Source organism: Megalobrama amblycephala, unplaced genomic scaffold (genome assembly GCF_018812025.1).
Source record: "Megalobrama amblycephala isolate DHTTF-2021 unplaced genomic scaffold, ASM1881202v1 scaffold343, whole genome shotgun sequence".
NCBI classification, from domain to species: domain Eukaryota; kingdom Metazoa; phylum Chordata; class Actinopteri; order Cypriniformes; family Xenocyprididae; genus Megalobrama; species Megalobrama amblycephala.
Window position 1 is genome coordinate 214,390 of NW_025953347.1, and position 24,193 is coordinate 238,582.

Sequence of the window (24,193 nt, forward strand, 5' to 3'; positions counted from 1 at the left end):
GAAAGGCGGCTATGAATGAATGACTTCCGGTCCAATGGCCATAGTCATGTGCAGTAGTAGAAAGGCGGTTTCAAATTGTTGCAGCGCGACATGACAAATGGTACTCACTGCAGAGTCAAATGACGTCTAATGGGGTGGAAGAATAGAGTTGTAGGGTTAAGGTGTGTTTGGATATTCTGGCTCCACCGATTAGGCCCAAATTACATTTGCTCCTCCTCACTGGATGTCTAGCGAGGAGGACCTAGACGTAAGCTCCACCCATTTGCTCTGCAGTGAGAACAAATGTACATAACGTAGCTGAAGATGATCAACAAAGCGCAGCTCAATCAATGATTACAATAATCAATCAACTTCTGATGTAGCCTACCTGAGCATGGCTGACAGAAATCAGTGTTGTTGAGATGTGTAGTCAAGTTGGTGAATGAATAAGCCACCACACAGCTGTACGAATCATCCAGACACTCAATCTCCAGAGGTAGAGAGAGACTGATGCTGAGATCAGACTCACTGATGCTGGACAATAAACTGTTTCCTTTGTACCAGGAGAGAGTCACATGACTCACATTCACAGCTGAACACACCAATGAACATGATGATGATGATGATGATGATGAAGAGTTATTGCTGATGACAGGGACAGGTAGACGAGCTGAAAAACACAAGAGAATAACAATAATAAATGATAACCTGCAAATGTTATCTTAAAGAGCCTTCCTGATGTGACCCATAAAATGAGTTTTGGTGGTATAAATCAATGTAATCAGGTAGAATCAGTGTTGTTAAATAGTATTTTAGATATTAATAAAACATTTTTTTTCAGTGTATGAGGTCATTATACTGAAAATTTCACCTGCTGTAGGTGAGTCTAATAGTAGTTAAAAGTTTAATAGTAAAACGAACTTGGCTTGCTGACCGCAGAGGAAGCTTGAACCCGAAGCTTGGCTCGAGTTCCGAGTTAAAAATAAATCACACTTATGTAGCACAAAACAGGCCTAAGAAGACCTAAACTTAAAAGCTGACTTTAACAATCCACTGATGCACATATTCAAATGAATGCAAATATAAAGCAAAGACGCATAAAATTATTTTGCAGTATTACTGTAAAACTATTTTGACAAATAATGTGCCAAAAACACTAATATTAATACTAACCATAGACAGCAACACTGAATCTGTATATGATCTTTGCCCTGATTTGATATTCTCCAGAGTCTGTGTTTCTGATGTTCATGATGGTCAGAGATCCAGTCTGATGATCCAGCTTCAGTCTGTCTCTGAATCTCCCATCAGGTGTGGAGACGATTCCAGTCCCTCTGTTGATTGTAGCTATAAGAGAGTTTTTGGATCCAAACCGCCATTGTATCACATCATCTGTCTGTAGTTCAGTATCAGAGTTTAGAGTGACTGAATCTCCCTCCATCACTGACACTGACTTCACTGGATCACCAAACACTCCTGAAGAACAGAGTCCGTTTCTCAGTCACACACTGAAGTTCTTAATGAAGAAATGTTTAAAATTCAAAACCGATCACACTTGATTAAATCGTCATGCTTTTGAGCTTGAGCTCAACTTGTAACAGTTGCAACGGTTTACACACTCTTAGAAGAAAAGGTTCTATATAGAACCAAAAAAGGTTCTATCAGGCGCTTCATATATGGAACCCCTAAAAGGTTCTATATAGAACCCCAAAGAACCTTTTTTTCTAAGAGTGCATTCAGCAGCATATTCTGCATATTCATACAGCTTGAGTAAGTAGAACATCGTATTCACACAACAGTGAGTGTTTAATCTGAGATCACAAACCTGAATCCAGACTAGATTTCACAGTGATATAAATTTGCTAATTAAAACCATAAAAACATGTTCTAACTTACCAGCCAAACACCAAAAGCAAAAACAGCAAAAAACAAATGAGTGAAACATTTCCTGAAATTAAGATGTCTCACTCAAGATGTTTGCAAAGATTATCTGAAAATGTCGTAATTCGAAGGAAAGTCTTGTAGAGATACACAGGAGTAATACTATTTCAGAATAGACCGAGTGCGAGTCTGAGAGTGTGTGTGTTTTTGCGTGTGTGTGAAAGAGCGAGAGAGAGAGAGAAGGGTGGGTTTCTCAAAGAGTGTGTGTGGATAATGATGTTGTAGACATACAATTTTGGACTGGATTGCAGAAGGGGAGAGAGAAGGGGGGGTTCTCAAAGAGTCTGTGTGGATAATGATGTTGTAGACATACAATTTTGGACTGGATTGCATAATATTGAGTATAGTAACATATGGTGCTGCTAAAATCTTTTTAGATTTATTAACATATTTCAAACATATTTAACAGTAACACTGGGACATTTCAGTCATGTGACTTCTAGTCATATCTACCTTTTTCATTTAATACACTTATTTTCACCATCTAATCTGCATCCAAAACTGACCACCCTAATCCAAACACTTCATTGAAATTACCGCATCTACAGCTGTTACATACAGTAAAACATGGTGAAAGCTGGTAAAAACAATACACAAATATAGGCCTACTATAGATTTAGTATATTCATACTCTGGATAGTCTATTATCATTGTGTTTTTAATAGTTTCATATCATGGTTTAGGAAGTCTATCTGCACGCATGCCACATCCAACAAATAACAGCTCAAACCACATCTCTGCACAGATGTCAATGACGGAGACCACAGCAGATTTCACAAACTGAGCTGGTCACAGTAACAGTCATTCTGCTCTCTGCAGGAGAAAAGCTGTGATGACATGCTGAATTTAACATTTTTTTATGTTCACTTTCAAATAGGCAATCATTCATCTGTTATTAAAACAGACATGTTGATCTGCTTTATCAAAAATGTTTTCTGAAAACACCTGCAGTTGCTGATAAAGAAGCAACTCTACAATAGTCAAGGGTCAAGATATCAACTAAAGAAACATTTTCAATAAGACATCAACATCTAAACCTCTGTTCATTCTCAATAAGAGCTTCTATAGACGTGTGACAGAAAAGTCAGTCTGGTTATAATAAGTGAAGCTGGTAATGCTGTTTGTGGAGTTGTTTAATCAGATCTTCAGCGATTTAATGTCTTTTATCTTCAGTTCATCTAAGGCTGTGGCTGAAGAAAGTTGTAGTTTGTGTTCTTATTTCTCTTTCTTTCAGTGTTTGTTCACAGCAGGTGTTTGAATGATTGAAAGAAAGTTTCAGGAACATCAAACTAACCTTAAAATAACATTCTACTAACATTAAGGAAACTGGACAATTTTTATGCTCTTGGAATGTTACAAATCAACGTTCCTACAATGTGGATTTTTTAGATCAAAATTAAGTTGAAAGAACATTTGAGGAACATTAACTTATAAATACGTAACGTCAAGAAAACTTAGGCTAATGTTTTTTTTATGTTCCCAGAACCAACACTGAATATTTAGAGGGCGTTGTGTGATTGTGTGTTTCTCCTGCAGTAGAAATCGCGTTCCGGGGGGGAGAAATGAGAACGCGAGAGCACCGCGATGCGACCGCAAAGGGCACTTTCACTTTCGAGATCAAAGGGGCAGGCTCAAGCCCCCCAGCTCCCCCTGTGCAACGCCACTGGCTGGGGGTTATGTCATTAAAGTGCGGACTGCGGAGTCGGACTCGTAAAAAGAACTCGAGTGTTTAGGGTGCCATTTGAGACAGAGCCTTTCTATCATGTTTGCCTATGAATGAGGATTGAGCATCAGAGCAGGTATGGGGCGGTTATGCAGGCTGCAGACAGGTGTACTTGCCCTGACTGGCCCTCGCATGTCACGTGTTGTTTTTATGACAGTTTCAATGATACTTGGGAGTATCCACTGGCACTGATCCTGGAGCCGTCCCTATCCTGTGTCACGGAGAATTCGGCCCTTTTTTGCTTTTAATGACAGATAACAGATATTGGCTAATCAAATAAATTCATCAACAGTCGGCATTGAGTTTTCTGTCGATCTTCAGTCGAGTTTTCAGTGATTTGTCTATCAATCACCTCGGGAATAACTGACAACGACACAGCGGCGCAGATTACAAATAATAGCCTATCATCTTCATGTGTTCGTATATTGATATTTTACTGACATCCACAGAAATATGACGAACATATTATTGTTCTTTGTGTTCTATATTGTCTTTGACGGTAAGATTATGTTTATTTACATAACAGTTTATTAACTTGCTTTGTAAAATCCCAGTTTATTTTCATTCATTTCATATTGTTATTCACACAGTTTCCTAATAAATCAACTATATTTTAGTAGCATTTAAGGCACGAACAGTTTCCTGACCTTGATAGCTACATTTACTCCCCATTTAAAGGGCACGATGTTAATGTTTGTTAAGATGGGGTCAAAGGGGTTTTTTTGTTTCTCAAGTGTTTTAGTAAAAGTAGGGGAGATTGAGGATGGTTGTTTAAAACACATTTGTGGTAATCTCTGTGTATTTTGAAAATGGTAACACTTTACAAAAAGGTTTCATTAGTAACATAAATTAACTACTTTAGTTGTTGTTGTACATGAACTAATTAATGCACAATACTTCTACAGCATTCATTAATCTTAGTTAATGTTAATTACAGACATCCCAACCTGCAAAAAGTCATTTCAGGGAGGTATCATTCCCCCCCCAAAAAAAGAGGAAGGAGCTATAAGCATAGGCATATCCAATTATTCGTTAATTATGTTTAAATATGTAGATTACTTTTAAAAGTTTATACTATTTATGTAAACTGCTTTTATTTATTTTCATTGCAACTTTAAACAGTTAAGGAGTGTTGTTTTCATGTAGCTGGCAACTGCCTGAATAATATGCACATGAAATGAAACTTGTCAACTCACTATGATAATTGATTGGTTGATTTGCCGAAAAAGGCCATTCGGGATGCTCTCTGTCTTACATGCGCTTCGCACACTAGCACACACACACACACACACACACGCAAGGTCTCTTTCGCTCCCTCTCCCTCTCTGCCGTGCGCGCGCTGGTTTGAAACACAGTCTCTATGCGCGCTCTTGCTCGCTCGCTCTAGATTCCGGGAGATTTTAACTAATTTGCGGGCATCAGGGAGCCGCTATCAATATGCGGGAGACTCCCGGAACTTCCGGGAGACTTGGGATGTCTGTAATTAATCATTTATCAATACATTATTCAAATCAAAAGTTGTATTAACATTTGTTAATGCACTGTGAACATGAACAAACAATTGAATTACTGTATGTTTATTAACTAACATAATTGTTCATTGTGAGTTTGTTAGTTAATACATGATATATTGTTTCCCTATATGTCTGACAGAAAATTTAATTCGATCTACTCATGGAAATACTTATCAGAAACTGTCAATTAATGCCATGAACAAAGAGTAAATGTAAATAGGGAAAGTAATGCAACAACCCTTGTCATCTGCTAACATTTATTTTTCCTTATATTTAATATTTCCTGTTTTTTGAAAGATTCTGCACCATGTGCAGATTGACAAGCTTTTATTACAACAAATACATGTTCCCTTTCGATACTTCACTCGTACTGCGTATGGGGAAAGGTCTCCCTTTTTCCCCGCTGCTGAAGCCTTTTTCAATAACGCAGTGTAACTGCATCGTCATTGGTTCACTCATAGACAAGTTGTTGAACCAATGACGGCGCGGCATAGCTGCGCGGCCTATGGCGACAAAGTGCGCGAATATTCCCGCCGAAATGGGCGGGGTTAGGGGCTATATAAGCAGGCGTTTCGCCATAGGATTTCAGTGTTTTCTCCTTCAGCGACGACCTCTACTTCTCTTCGCTAATCTCCGCCTGAAGCCGAAGAAGCTCGCCGCCTTCCTGACAGCTCTCGCCGCCGTCTGAAGAGGCTCCCGCAGCGGACTCGCCTGGATTCGCCAGACGAGGACAGCGCCGGCGCCTTCACTGACTGCAGCTGCAGCGCCGTCGTCTAGCCGCCGCTTCCCGCTCCCGGCCGCTTCCTGTGCGTCCCCTGCCGCCATCCGGCGCGCCGCCTGAGAGCTTCACCCGCGGCTTAACGCCGCTCTAAAAGAGCGTTTAACAGTGGTTTTCACCGCTTCTAAGAGCTTCCGCGGCCCTCGCCACTCTACAAAAGAGCCACCCAACTGCCGTTTTCACGGCACCGGCATCTCCCGATGCCCCGTCACTCATGTGCCCATCTGGAGCCCATTGAGCACGGCCAGGGCATGGATGCCGAACTATTCCGCATCCTGTCCAGAGCCGTGGAAGAGCTGGACCTCGAGTTGGCCCCTCCAGAGGAGCCGTCTCGCAGCCGCCTGGACGAGTGGTTCCTGCCAGGCCGCCGCCAAGCACCTCGCCAGCGCTCAGCGCCCTTTTTCCCCGAGGTCCACGAGGAGCTCACGAAGTCGTGGCGCGCTCCGTATTCCGCCCGCCTTCACACAACGCACCGCTCCGCCCTCACCGCCGTCGACGGCGCCGAAGAGAAGGGATACGAGCACCTGCCACCCCTAGACGAAGCGGTGGCTGCTCACCTCTGCCCTCCCGCGGCTGTGGGATGGAAGACCAAGAGGGCCCTTCCTTCCAAGCCCTGTCGGACCACCTCTACTTTGGCTGGACGGGCTTACACCTCGGCGGGCCAGGCTGCCTCCGCGCTTCATACAATGGCCATATTTCAGGTCTTCCAGGCCAAACTCCTCCGCTCGCTGGACGAGTCTGGAATTGACGCGCCGGCTTTCAAGGATCTTCGCAGCGCCACCGACCTTGCCCTGCGAGCCACGAAGGCCACGGCCCAGGCCATCGGGCGTTCCATGGCCAGCCTGGTAGTTTTGGAGCGCCACCTGTGGCTCAACCTTACGGAGATCAAGGACCTGGACAAGACGGCCTTCTTAGACGCCCCGGTCTCTCCCTCTGGTCTCTTCGGGCCTGCAGTGGACGGCTTCACCGAGCGCTTTACTGCTGCGCAGAAATCGTCTCAGGCTATGAGGCATTTCTTGCCTAAGCGCTCCAGCTCTGCTTCTGCATCCAGCCGCCCCAGGACTGCGCCGGCTCAGCAGAACAAGCCAGCTCCACCCGCAACACAGGCAGCGCCACCCAAGGAGCATCGCCAGCGCTCGCGCCCTGCGAAGCGCCCTCCCTTCCCGAGACGCCAGGGACCCCGGCCCAAGATTGTGCTGGACCCGGTGCCTCCGAAGTCGTCCTGATTCGTCAGGAAGGAAGAGGATGGGGGATCGTCCCGTTGCGACCGGACAGCCCCAAAAGCTCCCACGAGTAATTTCCCCTCCGCCTCGTTTAATTCCGGGCGTGGGAAACATGCTCCAAGTGACAGCTGGGCCCACACCTGTTGCGCCCACCCTAAACGCCGTTTTCACGGCGAACAATATTTTACCTCATCAAAAAAAGAGCAAATTTCCTCTTCCACCTCTCTCGGTGTACGACCCCCTCAACGGCGGTCTGTCGCCCGATATCATTCAACCCCTTGCCACTCAGGCCGAGGCCTGGCAGGCCATCCCCGATGTGTCAGAATGGGTTATGGGGATCGTAACCCAGGGCTACTCGCTCCAGTTTGCACGACGGCCCCCTCGCTTCGGCGGGGTGCTTCAAACCTCGGTCAATCCGGACGACTCGCATATCCTCCGAACCGAAGTCATGACGTTGCTAAGAAAGGGAGCTGTGGAAATAGTTTCCCCGACAGAGAGCGAGTCAGGCTTTTACAGCCGCTACTTTCTGGTCCCCAAGAAGGTCTCAGACCCATTCTAGACCTCAGACTTTTGAATCACTCCCTCATGAGACGGAAGTTCAAAATGCTGACGCTGAAACAGATCCTTGCGCACATTTGCCCCAAGGACTGGTTCTGCTCGCTGGACCTGAAGGATGCGTATTTTCACATCCAGATAGCCCCCCGTCACAGACGATTCTTGAGATTCGCATACGAGGGAGTGGCGTACCAATATACGGTCCTGCCCTTCGGGCTGTCTCTGGCTCCTCGCACTTTCACCAAGTGCATGGACGCGGCGCTTTCCCCTCTGAGGCAAATGGGAATCCGGGTCCTAAATGATCTCGACGACTGGCTCATTCTAGCCCGTTCGTGAACCGAGCTGGAACACCACAGATCCGTGCTCCTCAGCCATTTACAATGTCTGGGTCTCAGGGTCAACTTAGCCAAGAGCTCGCTGTGCCCCACCCAGCGAATCTCGTTTCTGGGGTCAGTTTTCGACTCAGTCCGCATGACGGCAGTAGTCTCGCCGGAGCGTGCTCTAGCGATTCAGCAGCTCACGGCCTCAATCAAGAACAAAGCCTGTCTCCCTCTGAAGTTTTTCCAGAGGCTACTAGGGCTGATGGCTTCCGCCTCCCCGGTGCTGCAGCTCGGCCTTCTTCGGATGCGGCCTCTTCAGTACTGGTTGAAGTTCTGGGTTCCTCCCAGCGGCTGGCGGCACGGCCGCTTATGTCTCAAAGTCAATCAGGCCTGTCTTCTAGCCCTGAAACCTTGGATGGACCCTATGTGGTTCAAGCGCGGAGTACCCTTACAGGCGGTCTCACGAAGGACGGTGCTCTCAACGGACGCTTCCAACTCGGGTTGGGGCGCTGTATGCGAGGGCAGACCGGCCTTCGGCTCGTGGAGTCACGAGATAAGCCGTCTACACATCAACTGTCTAGAGATGCTAGCAGTGATGAAGGCCCTTCAGTCTTTTCAGGCTCACTTGACAGGACGTCATGTTCTAGTCCGATCGGACAGTATGACAGTGGTGTCATATTTAAACCACCAGGGCGGTCTCTCGTCCAACAGCTTATGCGCTCTGGCGAAACGTCTTCTGGAATGGGCTCTTCCGAGGCTTCAGTCGCTCAGAGCGACTCATGTTCCTGGCAGGAACAATCTGGGTGCAGACATGTTGTCACGGAGCAACATCCCCTCCGACGAGTGGATGCTCCACCCCCAAGTGGTCCTCAAGATTTGGGAGTTCTTCGGGAGGGCAGAGATAGACCTCTTCGCCTCAGAAGACAACTCTCATTGCCCAACATTTTTCTCGAAGGAAGTCGATGCCCTGGCCCATACATGGCCCAGCACGCTCCTTTATGCCTTCCCTCCGATCGCACTGATCCCTCAGGTCATCAGGCGCATCAGAGAAGACCAACACAGAGTCCTTCTGGTGGCCCCGCTCTGGAGGAACCAGGTTTGGTCCTCGGAGCTGTTCAAGCTCTCCCTGAGAGCCCCGTGGCCGATTCCCCTGAGACGGGACCTCCTCTCTCAGGCAAACAGAACGATCTGGCACCCACAGCCGGAGCTTTGGGCTCTGCACCTCTGGTCCCTCGATGGGAGCCGAACAGCCTCCCCGGGGACGTCCTAAATACCATTTCTCAGGCTAGAGCCCCGTCCACGAGACGCCTCTATGACCAGAAATGGTCTGTCTTTGTTGATTGGTGTTCCTCACGCAACATAGACCCTGTGGAGAGTGACGTATCCTTCATACTGTCTTTCCTCCAAGAACGCTTGGAAATGGGGCACACCCCTTCCACTCTTAAGGTTTACGTAGCAGCCATTGCGGCGTTCCATGCTCCCATTGCTGGCCAATCAGTGGGATGTAACGGCCTTATAATCCGGTTCCTGAGGGGTGCTAGGCGATTAAATCCTCCTCGCCCCCTCACCGTTCCCACTTGGGACCTCTCGCTGGTCCTCAGGGCCTTAAAGGGAGCCCCCTTTGAGCCAATAGGTTCAGCCGATCTCAGGCCCCTAACGCTAAAGACCGCTCTGCTGTTAGCACTGGCATCGGTTAAGCGCGTTGGCGATTTGCAGGCCCTCTTTGTGAGCCCTGCATGCCTTGAATTTGGGCCTGGAGACTCGAAGGTCGTTCTGAAACCTAGGCATGGCTACGTTCCTAAGGTGCTCTCAACCCCGTTTAGAGCTCAGGTCATCTCGCTTTCTGCTCTTCCTCCCTCGGCGGATGAACGAGAGCTAGAGCTACTCTGCCCAGTCAGGGCATTGAGGACCTATGTGGAGCGATCGCAGCCTTTCAGGCAGTCGGATCAGCTCTTTGTTTGTTTTGGTGGCCGCACCAAAGGGTCTCCGGTCTCAAAACAGCGCCTTTCCCGTTGGATAGTGGACGCTATTAACCTGTGCTACTCCTCACTGGGTGCAGACTGCCCCATAGGAGTCAGGGCCCACTCCACTAGAGGAATGGCTTCCTCGTGGGCTTGGTCCAACGGAGTTTCCATTCAAGACATCTGTGAGGCGGCCGGCTGGTCTTCGCCATCCACTTTTGTCAGATTCTATCATCTCGATGTCCCGACCTTGCAAGCTCGGGTTCTTTCAGTGTGATTAAGCGGCCTCTGGCGAGTTCCGCCTCACACAACCCCAGGAATTATTTCCTTAAGTGTAACTAGGGTTCGATTAAGGCTTTGCCTTCTCGCTTGTCTTTTGGACCCACTCCCATGTGTCCAATTTCAGGCTATATCGTTCCCAGCCGTGGCACGGCGTGGTTGAATTCGTTCCCCATACGCAGTACGAGTGAAGTATCGAAAGGGAACGTACTCGGTTACTAACGTAACCTCGGTTCCCTGAGATACGGAACGAGTACTGCGTATGGGGAAAGGTCTCCCTTTTTCCCCGCTGCTGAAGCCTTTTTCAATAACGCAGTGTAACTGCATCGTCATTGGTTCACTCATAGACAAGTTGTTGAACCAATGACGGCGCAGCATAGCTGCGCGGCCTATGGCGACAAAGCGCGTGAATATTCCCGCCGAAATGGGCGGGGTTAGGGGCTATATAAGCAGGCGTTTCGCCATAGGATTTCAGTGTAATCGACTGAAGCGACGACCCTGAGCCGCAGCCTCGTGGCACAGCAAGTGACGCAGTACTCGTTCCGTATCTCAGGGAACCGAGGTTACGTTAGTAACCGAGTACGTTACTTTGTCCTGCTGTGCTGACACAGTTATAGTATTCATGAGTTCTGTATTTAGGAGACTTGGGTAAAGTTGGTTTTATATTCGCACATTCGGACTTCTGATAAATTCAGACTTTCCAATAAATGTGCAATAAATTAATGTTTGTGAATTTTAAGCAGCGACATGATATTGACAACCAACGATTGTCAACTTACAACATTTTTCACAGTCGATCAAAATAGGCAAGTATTGTTTTAATGGCATATTTACTTGTGAATGTCCACTGAATGTCCAATGTAGTGTGATTAACAAGGCTATTGAATACGGATGTCCGAATGTGCGAATATAAAACCAACTCTTACCCGTTTTGTTAGCCTATTATTAAATTAAATCTATAATTTGTATTTCAATTTAATGTAAACTATAAATTAGTTTTTTAGGCAAGACTAAATTACATCAAGTCTGTATGCTGACAGATTACATTTAATTATTTAGCAGACGCTTTTATCCAAATGACGAGAACAATAGAAGCAATCAAACCAAAAATAACCAGTCCCAGTTAGTCTAGCACAGTACATGTTGCAAACATTTTTAAATTAAAAATAGCATAGAAATAGAATAGTAAGTGTTAGTATTAATAGGTCAAGTGTTGACGAAAAAGCTCAATTTGAGTTGGTCAGGTCATTCCACCAGCAGGGAACAGTCAAAGGTCTGTAAATGTGATTTTGTGCCTCTTTGGGATGATGACACCACAAGAACACAAGCTTCTGGAGTGCACATAAGTCTGTTTATAATTGTATCTATTTTTTGTCTGTCTAATTGTTACTTTATCTGCAGGTGTGTTTGGTGATTCAGTGTCAGTGGTGGAGGGAGATTCTGTCACTTTACACACTAACCTCACTGAAATAGAGAAAGATGATGTGTTAGAGTGGAGGTTTGGAGCTGAAGGCGTCCGCATAGCTCAGATCAACAGAGGAGCCAATAAGAGCTTTATAGATGATGAAGCTCTTAATCAGAGATTCAAAGGCAGGCTGAAACTGGACAATCAAACTGGAGATCTCACTATCAGAAACATCAGAACTGAACACTCTGGACGTTATGAAGCAACCAGCGGACATACTCTAAACAAGATATTCAGTGTCATTGGTGAGTATCAGTTTTGTAAATGTTGTAATTATTGCCTGCTCTAGTTCTCATATGCCTGGAAATGACCATACATATAGCAGATGTGATTATTTAGTCATGGAATCATAACTTCGCTAACCAACTTCGCCTCATTGACAAGCGCAGGTCAAACAAGAGTGAGGAATTATTTTATGAACACATTTTCTTTTAGAAGTTTTCTGTTTTTGCTTTCCATCCATCAGTTCTCCAGATTACTTATCCTCTGGATGGTCGAAAGTGTTGTTGCTTTATCCAGGAGATCTTCAAGAGCTGAAATGTGCTTTTGGACCAGTGATGATCTGAACAGTTGCAGTAACTATTTCTGTTTCTTTTCCAGCTCTGCCTGTTGATCCAGTGAAGTCAGTGTCAGTAATAGTGGGAGATTCAGTCACTCTAAACACTGATCTTACTGAAATACAGAATCAACACCCTCCTGTAGCTGAAATCAATAGAAAGGCTAGAAAAGTCTCTAAACACAATGGTGCTGATGGGAGATTCAGAGACAGACTGCATCTGTACTATTTGACTGGATCTCTGACCATCAGGAACATCGGAACCAATCACTCTGGATTTTATGAAGTCGACATCACTACCGGCAGCAGCAATCACACCATACACAAGTCATTCAATGTGACTGTCAGCGGTGAGTAGCTTGTGTTTTCAGTCCCAGTTTCACAGACAGGGCTTAGATTAAGTTTAAGATTAAGCCTTAGTTTAATTAGGGCATTTAACACAGTGCATCACAGTTTGTTCCGTATGGAGCTGCAGCCGCAGAACAGTCAGGGAAGAGCCAACATTTTCTTTTACATCACGTGGATGGCTGGGTGTGTGTGCGTCGCTTACTTGGGGAACACATGGCACCAGGATGCACTATGTGAAGAAGGAAAGCCGCCGGAGGCAGTGTGATGCTTTGGGCAATGTTCTGCTGGGAAACCTTTGGCCACCTACCTAAGCATTGTTGCAGAGCATGTAGACCTTTTCATGGAAACGGTATTCCCTGGTGGCTGTGGCCTCTTTCAGCAGGATAATGCTCCTGCCACAAAGCAAAAATGGTTCAGGAATGGTTTGAGGAGCACAACAACGAGTTTCAGGTGTTGCCTTGGCCTCCAAATTCCCCAGATCTCAATCCAATCCAGCATCTGTGGGATGTGCTGAACAAACAAGTCCGATCCATGGAGGCTCCACCTCACAACTTAGAGGACTTAAAGGATCTGCTGCTAACATCTTGGTGTCAGATACCACAGCACACCTTCAGGGGTCTAGAGGAGTCCATGCCTCGACGGGTCAGGGCTGTTTGGCAGCAAAAGGGGGACCAACACAATATTAGGAAGGTGGTCATAATGTCAGTGCAAGTTACTTTAAGTTAAAAAAGCTCAAACATGCAATTTAGTCTAGGACTAGACTTAAGCCTTGTCTGTGAAACAGGGGTTTAATGTAATAATATATTTAATTGGATCAGCACTAAAAAAATTTAAGATTAAAATTATTGTTTGCACTGAATATTTTGTATTAAGGCTTAAACAGATAAATAACTGGAACTATTAGTTTAATAATTATTGTCCTCAAACTCTCTCTTGTGGAAAAAGCTTGATTTATAATTGCACACTTTATATCTGAGAGAAGCGGCTTCTAAACAAGAATAAATGTTATGATGAAATCTCTTCCTGTATGAATTTCATTCTCTGTTCTTCGTATGTTTGTTGTTACAGGTGAAATGAGGACGGAGTCCGTGATGAAGAGAGATTCTGTCACTTTACAGACTGGTCTTACTGAAATACAGACAGATGATGAGATAATGTGGATGTTTGGAGACACTATCCTAGCTGGAATCTATAAAAACCAGTCCTCGCTGACCCAACAGTTCTATACATATGATGGTGATGATGAAAGATTCAGAGACAGACTGCAGCTTAATAACCAGACTGGATCTCTGACCATCACCAAATGCAACACCTCAGACTCTGGACTCTATGAACTGCAGATCAACAGCAACAGACACCTGAGATTCACTGTTACTGTCAGTGGTGAGTCCATCAAGGGTGATCAGAGCTCTATAAACAATCCTAAAGTTAAATGAACAATTTAACATGTCAGAGCCCAAGACATCTGAGTAAATGCTTTAATACCGCTGACATGTTTCAAAATATTAGTGGCTCATTATTCACCTTAAACCGAATCAGATTCATATTTACCTTGTTTTAGCCAAATGCAATTTTTTCAAAGTGTTTTAGTCAGACTCATTCACTGACACTAATGACTGTCTCTCTTTATCATTACAGTACCCAGTCTGTCTTCAGTTGTAATAGCAGGGATTGTTCTTGTTGTTGGTGTTGCAGCTGTTGGGTTTTGCTATCGCCACAAGATCCCTATACTAGTTCATCAAATTATGGCTAAAACAAGTAAGGGAAAAACAATGAGCTTTGCTATACATTAGAGTTTGTTCAAATTCAGGTGGCTGGTTGCATAAACTGCTTAAATTACTTTTAAATTTAGTCATCTAATTTTTTTTCTTCATGGTCAGAACTTTTCTAAGTCAGTTACATAAAAAGGCTGATCGGTCTAATTTGAATCCAAAAAACTAACCAGTTGGTCAAACTAGTTTTCAGGACAGTCTTAACTTGGCAGCTAATGCAACATAATAATAATAATAATAATAATAATAATAAGTTTTATTTATATAGCGCCTTTCCAGAGCTCAAGGACACAGTATACATAATAAGGAAGAGATAATACGAGTAGACAATGAGAGAAACAATAATGAAAATGGAAGTATACAGAAAAAGGAGTCAAGTACAAAATTACAAAACAGGACTTGAGACATAACATTCAGAGAAATATTAGTAATAATGCAGTGCAAATAATGAAACAAATCAAGAGGTATAACATTCAGAAAACAGGTGAGTTTTGAGTAATGATTTAAATTCAGAGATATTATTGACACAACAGAGTGAGCGAGGGAGAGAATTCCAGAGTTTGGGTGCGATAGTACTGCATGATCTGCCCCCCATTGAAGAGAGGCGATACCGAGGGACAACAAGAAGGCCAGAGTCAGAGGAATGTAGTGAGTGAGTCGGAGTGTAGGGGACGAGCAAATTACAGAGATAATGGGGAGCCAAGCCATGAAGAGATTTAAAAGTGAGCAGGAGAATTTTGAATTTAATACGGTAGGCAACTGGAAGCCAGTGGAGATCATACAAAATTGGGGTGATGTGAGCAGAACGCTTGGTATGGGTGAGTATGCTAGCAGCAGAGTTTTGAATGTATTGTAATCTGGAAATGGAGCTGGACGGTAGACCAATGAAAAGAGCATTACATTAGGCAAGGCATGATGAGACAAATGCATGAATGACAGTTTCAGCGTCTTTGGTACTGATGAAGGGACGGAGTTGGGCAATGCGACGTAGGTGAAAGAATGCAGATTTGGTAATAGGGGTAATATGAGACTGAAAGGAAAGGGTGGAGTCAATAATTAGACCTAAATTTTTAACAGTATTGGATGTTTTGATGTGAGAACCAGCAATTTCACAGGTGAGATTGGTAGAAATATGGCTAGTAAGTGAGGGAGTTCCAATGAAAATAATCTCAGTTTTGTCCATGTTGAGTTTCAGAAAATTTGAATTAAGCCAATTTTTTATTTCTTTAACACAAACAGAGATTTTGTCTGTTTAGGGGTAGAGTAGGTGTGCAGATTGAGTATAATTGAATGTCATCAGCGTAAAAATTATAGTTGAGACCGTGACGTTGTAGAATCTGACCAAGTGGTATGATGTAAATTATGAATAATAAAGGCCCGAGAACAGATCCCTGGGGAACACCTCTCTTTAAGGGGACAGTCGGTGATCGAAAATCCTTAACTGAGATGTAAAATTGTCTGTCAGAATGATAGGAAGAAAACCAAGAGAGAGCAGAACCAGAAATACCCAAATCGGAGAGACGAGAAACAAGTAATTCATGGGAGACGGTATCGAAGGCAGAGCTGAGGTCAAGTAGCAGAAGTATAGACAGAGAACCAGAATCAGCAGAAAGCAGTAGATCATTCACAAGTGCAGTTTCAGTACTATGGAGGGGCGAAAACCAGATTGAAAGGGATCGAAGAGATTATTTTCAACTAGAAAAGACTGGAGTTGGGAGGCAACAGTGCTTTCCAGTAATTTTGCTATGAAGGGTAAATTTGAAATAGGACGGTAATTAGATAGAACAGTCTTGAGGTGGAGGTTTAGTGAGCTTATTTATTGTGTTGAATAATGCTTTTGGCCTGTTGCTTGATTTATTAATTGTGGCAGAGACAAAACTAGAGCGAGCCGAGATGAGAGCAGATTTGTATATTTTGAGATGATCAAGAAATGCTAAATAATGTACAGTAAGTCCAGTTTTTCTGTAGAGACGCTCAAGCCGTCTACCAGTAGCTTTGAGAATATGGAGCTCAGGGGTATACCAAGGAGAAGAGTGGGAAGAGGGGACACTTCTGGTCTTAATAGGAGCATGCTGCTGTAAGATTTCAGAAATTATGGAGTGATAGTTAGATAATATCATGGAGGGAGAAGAAATATCAAAGACATCTGAGAGGTTTGAAGAAACAATAGAGGTACAGAATGATGCAGTATCAATAGCTTTCAGATTACGGTATGAAATAACAGTTTTGAGGCATTTCTTATGCATCGGCAGACTTAAGCTAAAGTCAAGAAGTGTGTGATCAGAGATACCAGTGTCAGAAGAAGAGATGAAACAGCCTCGATGTACATATCAGATCGAGGATATGACCACGAGAATGGGTAGGAAAATGAACATGCTGAGTCAGATTAAAACATTCAAAGACAGACAGTAATTGATTAGTGTTAGAGCAAACAGTATCGACATGAATATTGAAGTCACCAAGCAGGAGAATGGGAAATGACAATGAACAGGCAAAGATTAACAGTTCACTGAGTTCAGAAAAAAAGTTGGACAGGGCTTTAGGAGGACGATAGAGCAAAATAATTATAAGAGAGTCAGCTTTTAATACCATATATTCAAATGTATTGGTATCATGAAAATGAAGTTGCGTGAGACGGAGATTGTCCCGGTAAATGACAGCGAGACCACCACCTTTACCATGCAGACGAGGTCTGGACAGATACTTATATCCTTCAGGTGCGAGAAGATTTAACTGTAGAAAATCATCCGGAACTTGCCAAGTTAAAATGTCAAGTTTATTGTCAGTGATAATTTCGTTGAGATAAGGGGCTTTGTCCGATATGGATCGACAGTTCAGAAGGGCAAAATGACGATGCAGGGAATTCAAGTTAGCAGTACGTTGCTGGGCATCAGTGAGATAAATTAAAGAGTGATGTATAGTATTGCCGGTGGGTACTTGTCTGGGCATGGACGACGATCTATGATTAGTCCAGATGCACGGAGGGGTATCAGGTTTAGAGCAAAAGGTACTCCTGAAGACACGCCGTGAGCGGTGTATGGGTTGGGTTGCACCAGTAAGTTATTACATAAATTGGAAAGTGAAGTCCACACTAGAGGACTAGACTACTAGCTAGTTTGTAACCAACTCTGTAGTTTATTTGGTTGTACCATTCCCAGACAGCAACATAGTTCCAGATCTGGTACATGTGGATTACACGTGGACCAGGGTTGGTCCTTAAGGCAGAACATAGCTAGTAGGTCATAAGCTTTTTGTAGAGTAATGCATATAATACGCATAATATGATGTTTACCTTCAATAATCCAATATCAGCCTAGAAATACATGGGCAGAAGTTGTGTTGAAATGCTGTGAGGTTCAGTTTATTCTTCATTCTAAGTTATTTTGCCTTATATAACTAACGGTAAAATTTCCATTAAATATGATGCTGCTAAATCATGAATAACATAGGTAATTTTATATGTAAATATCATTCATAAACTGTATTTAAAATTAATAAGGATCAAAAAACAAGTACTGATACAAAAAAAATAATGTTAGGACGGGTTCATGTTGAAGAGACACTAACAAAATCAATTATTTTTTATATATACATAATGATTTGGAGTGTAAATGTCAGCTTTATCATATATAAAGATTGAAGTCTGTCAGGTAAAACAAGAGCTTACCGGTGCAGTTCAGTCAGTCTGATATTTTATTTCAAACATTACTCTTGATTGGACGTTTCTGTAAATATTTAGTTTAGATATCTGATCAAAGAGTCACGTTTTAACTAAGATTAATGGTGCAACTCAAAAATATTTAGTAGTGTGCAAGTCGTAACTTGATGCCTCTTTACGTCAAAATTATGCTAAGTTATAACTTGCACACAGCTTGTGCAACCTGTTTCATCAAACTGTGTGTGAATATGTATTTGTGTGTGTGTGTGTGTGTGTGTGTACTGTATGACTATTTTGTAGTCTTCTGGGGCACAATATTTTTCCTGGCCTGTTGAAGCTGGTAACATGGTCTTAGCTGGTCTCCCAGCCTGGTCTATGAGCTGATTTTAGAGTCATTTTGGGCTGCTTAGGATGGAAGACCCGCTTTAACAAGCTTCCCAGCGAACAGAATTTTGTTATAAGAACGTTCTCTAAATATTCAGTGTTGGTTCTGGGAATGTAAAATATGTCCAGTTCTCTTGATGCTAGAGGAATGTTTTTTATAAGGTATGATGTTCCTCAAATGTGGTTAATGGTTAAATGACTACATTAAAGTGGTTCAAACAACCTTTTTTTCTGCAGTTTTGCTTATTTTAGGAATTGAATGGCTATTGGAAAAGGAAATAATAAACTCAAGTGAGGTGATAAAAAACATTTCATGTTCTAGGAATGTTACAAATCAACGTTAATTTGTAAACGTCAAAATTAAGTTGAAAGAACGTTTGAGGAACATTATACCTAATAAAAACCTTCCTGTAACCTCAAGAAAACTGGGCATTATTTATGCATAACCGTCTCCAAGTCCTTATTTGAAATGATAAGTTTCAGTTTGGACAATTTTCTCAACTGAAAGAACGATGTTTTCATGACGCTATTAATTTGACGATCAAAGCGAAGTTCAGGATCGAAAATGACTCCAAGATTTTTCACATAACCGTATGTATTATTGGAAAAAGATCCATATCGTTCAACCAGGTCGTTACCAAGCCAAACATAATAAACTCAGTCTTATCCTCATTCAGTTGTAAAAAATTATTTGCTAGCCATCCCTTTACCTCAGCCAAACACTCATAAAAAGATGTACAGCCATCACAGTCCAAAGGAAAATACAGTTGTAGATCATCCGCATATAAATGATAATTAATATTGTATTTCCTAAAAATTGAACCCAAGGGCAACATATATAATGAAAACAAAGTCGGGCCAAGAATTGATCCCTGAGGAACCCCCCAAGAGATAGTTGCAGATGCAGAAACATAATTTCCAATTTTAACAGAACATGTTCTGTCATGGAGATAAGAAGAAAACCACTTAAGAGCTATACCTTTAATCCCAACATAATCTCTGAGGCGTTCTATCAAAATCGCATGATCTAAGGTATCGAAGGCTGCACTTAAATCTAACATCATTAATGCAACACTTTTCCTGGAGTCAAGACCTAACAAAATATCATTTGTGACCTTTAATAATGCAGATTCTGTACTATGTTTGGTTCTAAAACCCGACTGAAAAATATCCATTATATTGTTTCTAGTCAAGAAGTCAACAAGTTGGTTGTGAACAACTTTCTCTAAAATTTTGTTTATAAAAGGCAATTTAGAAATAGGCCTAAACATTTTTATATCCTGTGAATCTAAATTCATTTTCTTTAAGACAGGTTCAATAACAGCATGCTTAAACTCTTATGGTACAATAATAAAATACTGGGACAAATAGTGTCTACCACGTCCTTAAACAATCGTGATGGAAGAACGTCATAAAGAGAGGTCGTCAGCTTTAAATGCAATATTATATTTTTCAGCTGACATTTACATTTATATAATGAGAGGTTGGGTTTATATGAGATACTGAGCGTTGGTGTTGCTTTTTACTATGGTTTGTTTTCTTGTTCTAAATTCTCTACTATATTTTCTGTTTCTGTGCTGCTTTACAGAGATAAAGTCAGTGTCAGTGAGGGAGAAAGAATCTGTCACACCGAACACTGATACTAAAGTACAGATAGATGACTCTGGGGATAATGAACAACCTAACTACAGAAGACGAAAAAAATCAAGCAAGTTGTCTGGTGAGTAACTCATATATTCCAGTGTTATAAAGACCTTATTTTAGATCAGCACTGTCAGTCATTTAGATTAGCCCTGTTCCTGAAGTTCTAGCTTTCCGTGTTTGTAATTATCCAGTGTTCTTGAAAATCTTAACGAGCTGCTTCACGTCTGTTTGATTGTAAAAAAAGCCTGGCAAGATCTAACAGTGTAGCTCAATGGATGAGAGAGTTGTTAATGTGATATCAAAGAAGGGCTCCTTTGTTAATATGTAACTTCATCTGTAAAGATGTTTTTGGATTGAAATAGCTTTGAATTGAAAAAAATAACCTTCCAATGCAAAAAATGACAAAAGATTTCTGTTTTCAATCTTTTAGAAACTGTTATGTGTTTAGAAGTGCTTTTTTGCATAATAATTTGGAACTGCATTTTAAGTTATTTTGCAAAAAGATGCCATTATCATCATTGGTAATTTTGTTTAATAAAATCCAGATTACAATATAATTGTTGAGGAATGACAAATCCTATTGACTGCCAATTATATAGGCTTTTTAGGAAAAAATTTACAAAAACCGCAATGCATAATAGTTTGAAACAAAGTGTACATGCTGTTTACAGCGTCTGTTTTTACAAAAATAGAGTGCAACATAAGCATATATTATTTAAATAACAATGTAGTGGGGTCTACATATTTTATCAGTTTTACTGTACTTTGTATAGTACTTTGATGCCAATCGTCACAGTCACATGGCATTGGCATTGGCATTGTATCAAGTCAGACAAATCGGCATGCACTGCTTCAAGTCAGCCCCCGATCAGTCTGTGCAGTGCTGCATCAAGTCAAACAAGCTTATATAATCTCTATGAGGCCCCTCCTTCTGAAAGGAACAATCTGCTCTGATTGGTCGGCTGGAGAAGTGTGTTGTGATTGGTCAACAGCTTCGAGAGTGTTTGGAAAATGTCCCACCCCTTATCATATCCACCAGTTTCAACACACTTCTAACTAACTCAACCAGGCCCCGCCCCTTTATTCTGCATATGAATTATTTGAATAAGGAATTTTGTGACATGTTCGTTTCCAGAAGAAATCTCAAGACTACAATGGAGGCGTTTCAGGGAGTTCAGAAACAGTGACACTGATATAGAGAAGATATATAGAGAAGTTTTTCAAACAGCATCACACAAGACAAATAAAGATGTTAAAAAGCAGAATATGTCCTCTTTAAACACATTGACTTCAGATGGTTTAGATATTATTATATTAATTATATATTTGTATTTCATATGTCATCCTCCATACAAAACCAAAGATTTTCATTAATGTCATCTATCTCATGTGTTTCCTTTCAGATCCCACTGCATTCAGAAATATGCCAGAGAAAAGGCATTTATTGCCATCGGTGTGTCTGCAGCGTAAAAAAACAGTGTCGCTATAAAGTGCCTTTGGTGTCATCAAAATCATTCAGTCATCATGAACATAATGTGAAATAATGAAATTCTGAGGTTTTATGATAAACGACCAAACATTTGCACACATACAAGTACAATGATAAGTCTCTTTAAAGGTGCCCTAACAGATAATCACAAATCTCTTTATCTAAAATGTTTTTATTGAACTCTAAAGAAATAAGTTCATAGTAATAATATGTTTATATTATTAGCATATAATAAATATTAGTTTGTAAATTTAAATGGCAGTCGGAAAATTTGAAGCAGTTGGTTTCTGCAAATGAAATGAGGTAACATGAGTTTTAATTTAGTTCATGGTATCTTTACAGTAACATACTGTAGATTACAGTAAATAACTGTACAATCAACAGTAAATTACTGGAAACAGTGTTGCCAGTATATTACTGTAAAAAAGCATGGAAAGATCCTACCATGTAATATAGTCAATATTGTCTGTTTTTGTTCTATTTTTTCCAACAAAAATAGTTCAAAACAAAGCCAGAGCGGAGCTGTTCTGCATCTCTGAGCAATACAAAGTGGTGATTCGTTATGAATGAAGCCAGGGTTTTAAACAAATCAAGCGCGCAATTGTAGTTTAACCCCTTAACTACAGTTGACATTCCAGGGGTCAGAAAGTAGAAGTTCTGCCATATTTTTTTTTCCACCCACTGAAGCAGTGTTAAAGTTAATGAGATAAATAAGTGATTAATTGAGTGATGATTGAGCATTATTGAAGACACCTGATGATAACAAGCAGAATCACCAAAAGAGAAAAAATTTAGTCACCATCAAGGGGATAGGTGTTTGCTATAGTTTAGTTCTAGCAAGCTATAATTATATTTTGTTTAGCTACTGTAACTGAGTTACAACAGCCATACAAGAAAAAAAAAAAAAAGTTTTCGCATAATCATTATTTGATCTGAATCATCAAATTTTTTTCAAAATAATTCAAAGGATTTTTAATAATGTGTGATTTATAAAAGCTTTCATTTAAACACACAGACATCAAGAATCATCCTGTGAATCTCAACAGTGGTGGCCATCATAAAGCATGTTGCAGTGCATTCTGGGAGCCACCAATCAAAATTCATCCATGGCTCCCATCATGCATTGCTGCATGAATAAATTATGAGCTGAATTGTCTTAGTAATTTCATTTATTCTCACTATTAAAATTTTGCTGTTTTTCTGTGACTTTTTAGTAGCTTGTTTTCTAATGTTCAGAGTTTATCTGTTGATCAGAATATGTTGCTTGTCACCGTTGTTGAGATTCACAGGCTGATTCTTGATGTCTGTAACAGTATTTTTATTTTTATCTTAGTAACAAAAACGGTCAAATGATTGGCAGCACTGAGTGCCAAACAAAACTTAATAAAAAAAAAAAAAAAAAGAATTCTCCTTATTTAAAAGCTGAAAACACATCACATGACTGGCAACAACAGAACATTAAACACTAGATCTCAGCATCTTCACTTATTACAAACCGCTCTGGCTTTATTTCTCTCATACAAAATTACTTAATGAGAATTAACAGAGGTTCAGATATTCATATTTATTGAAAATAATAAAGTTTGAAGGCACCATTATGGAGGTAAGTGCTTGCTTCAGTTGAACTCTTGACCCTTGATTTCTTAACTTTAATGTTCCTCTGGCTGTTGGAACTGTGTTTCTGAAGAAGAAAAAAATTTTTTCTTTATTCTCACCATTGTTGAGATTCATGATGTCTGTATGAGTCTAAAGACACTGTTCAAATCTCTGTATAATGAATTTAAAAACAAAAAAGTTAGAATATTTGATTCTCACAACATCATAATATCACAAGAATTCTGGGAAACAAACAAAACCAACAGCTAATATACAGACTAGACTCATTATGAAATCAGTGAATCAGGCCACTATATAATGACTGAACCATCATCATCAATAACTTTTGTAATTTTAACAAATGTGCTTCAGAGTTACAGCAGCCAGAGAAAAAATGATGTTAAAAATTCAAGAGCCCAACTAAAGCAAACACTGATCTCCATAACAGTTTCTGCGTCTAATTTGCATACTATCTGTCCTAAATTGTGTTGTCACAAATCATAGTATGTTGAAATGAGTTTTCCAAAGATACCTGGATGGTCTACTTTCGAAATGCAGATCTGTGCACACTCTAATGCCTGATATTACCCACAACCCATAGCGCATTGGACAAGGATTCGATTAGAACTACAAACACAAATAAAGTGTTAAAAAAACTACAAACATGGTGGATTAGTGAGTCCAACACATTGAGAGGTTTAGATCAGTGTTTCTCAACCCTGGTCCTGGAGGACCCCCAACACTGCACATTTTGAAAGTCTCCTCTGTCTGACACACTCATTTCAGGTAGTGGAGTTTCTTCTAATGAGCTGATGAGTTGAATCAGGTGTGTTTAATTAGGGAGAAAGACAAAACCTGCAGTGTTGGGGGTCCCTCAGGACCAGGGTTGAGAAACACTGGTTTAGATAATCATATTATCAATATCTAACTTGACGAAATTAGTTTGTCCCAAAGCTTGCATACTCTTCTGCTACACATAGTATGTACTTTTTCTTCACAAAAACAGTA

At 41.5% G+C, this 24,193-nt stretch overlaps 1 protein-coding gene across 1 annotated transcript; it reads left to right on the top strand.

Moving 5' to 3' along the window:
* Positions 1–3,829: 3,829 nt before the first annotated feature.
* On the top strand, positions 3,830–22,512 carry LOC125261173. Its single transcript, XM_048179781.1, has 7 exons — positions 3,830–4,142; positions 11,675–11,983; positions 12,339–12,644; positions 13,711–14,025; positions 14,281–14,400; positions 20,045–20,176; positions 21,504–22,512. Exons 1-7 carry the CDS (start codon positions 4,097–4,099, stop codon positions 21,587–21,589), a joined length of 1,314 nt encoding a protein of 437 aa, XP_048035738.1. The 5' UTR covers positions 3,830–4,096; the 3' UTR covers positions 21,590–22,512.
* Positions 22,513–24,193: the final 1,681 nt, after the last annotated feature.

Excerpts from the sequence above, each read along its gene's own strand:
- LOC125261173 (XM_048179781.1), top strand. The coding sequence starts at position 4,097 with ATGACGAACATATTATTGTTCTTTGTGTTCTATATTGTCTTTGACG. Across the intron at positions 4,143-11,674 it reads GTTCTATATTGTCTTTGACG|GTGTGTTTGGTGATTCAGTG; the intron begins GTAAGATTATGT and ends CTTTATCTGCAG. Across the intron at positions 12,645-13,710 it reads ATTCAATGTGACTGTCAGCG|GTGAAATGAGGACGGAGTCC; the intron begins GTGAGTAGCTTG and ends TTGTTGTTACAG.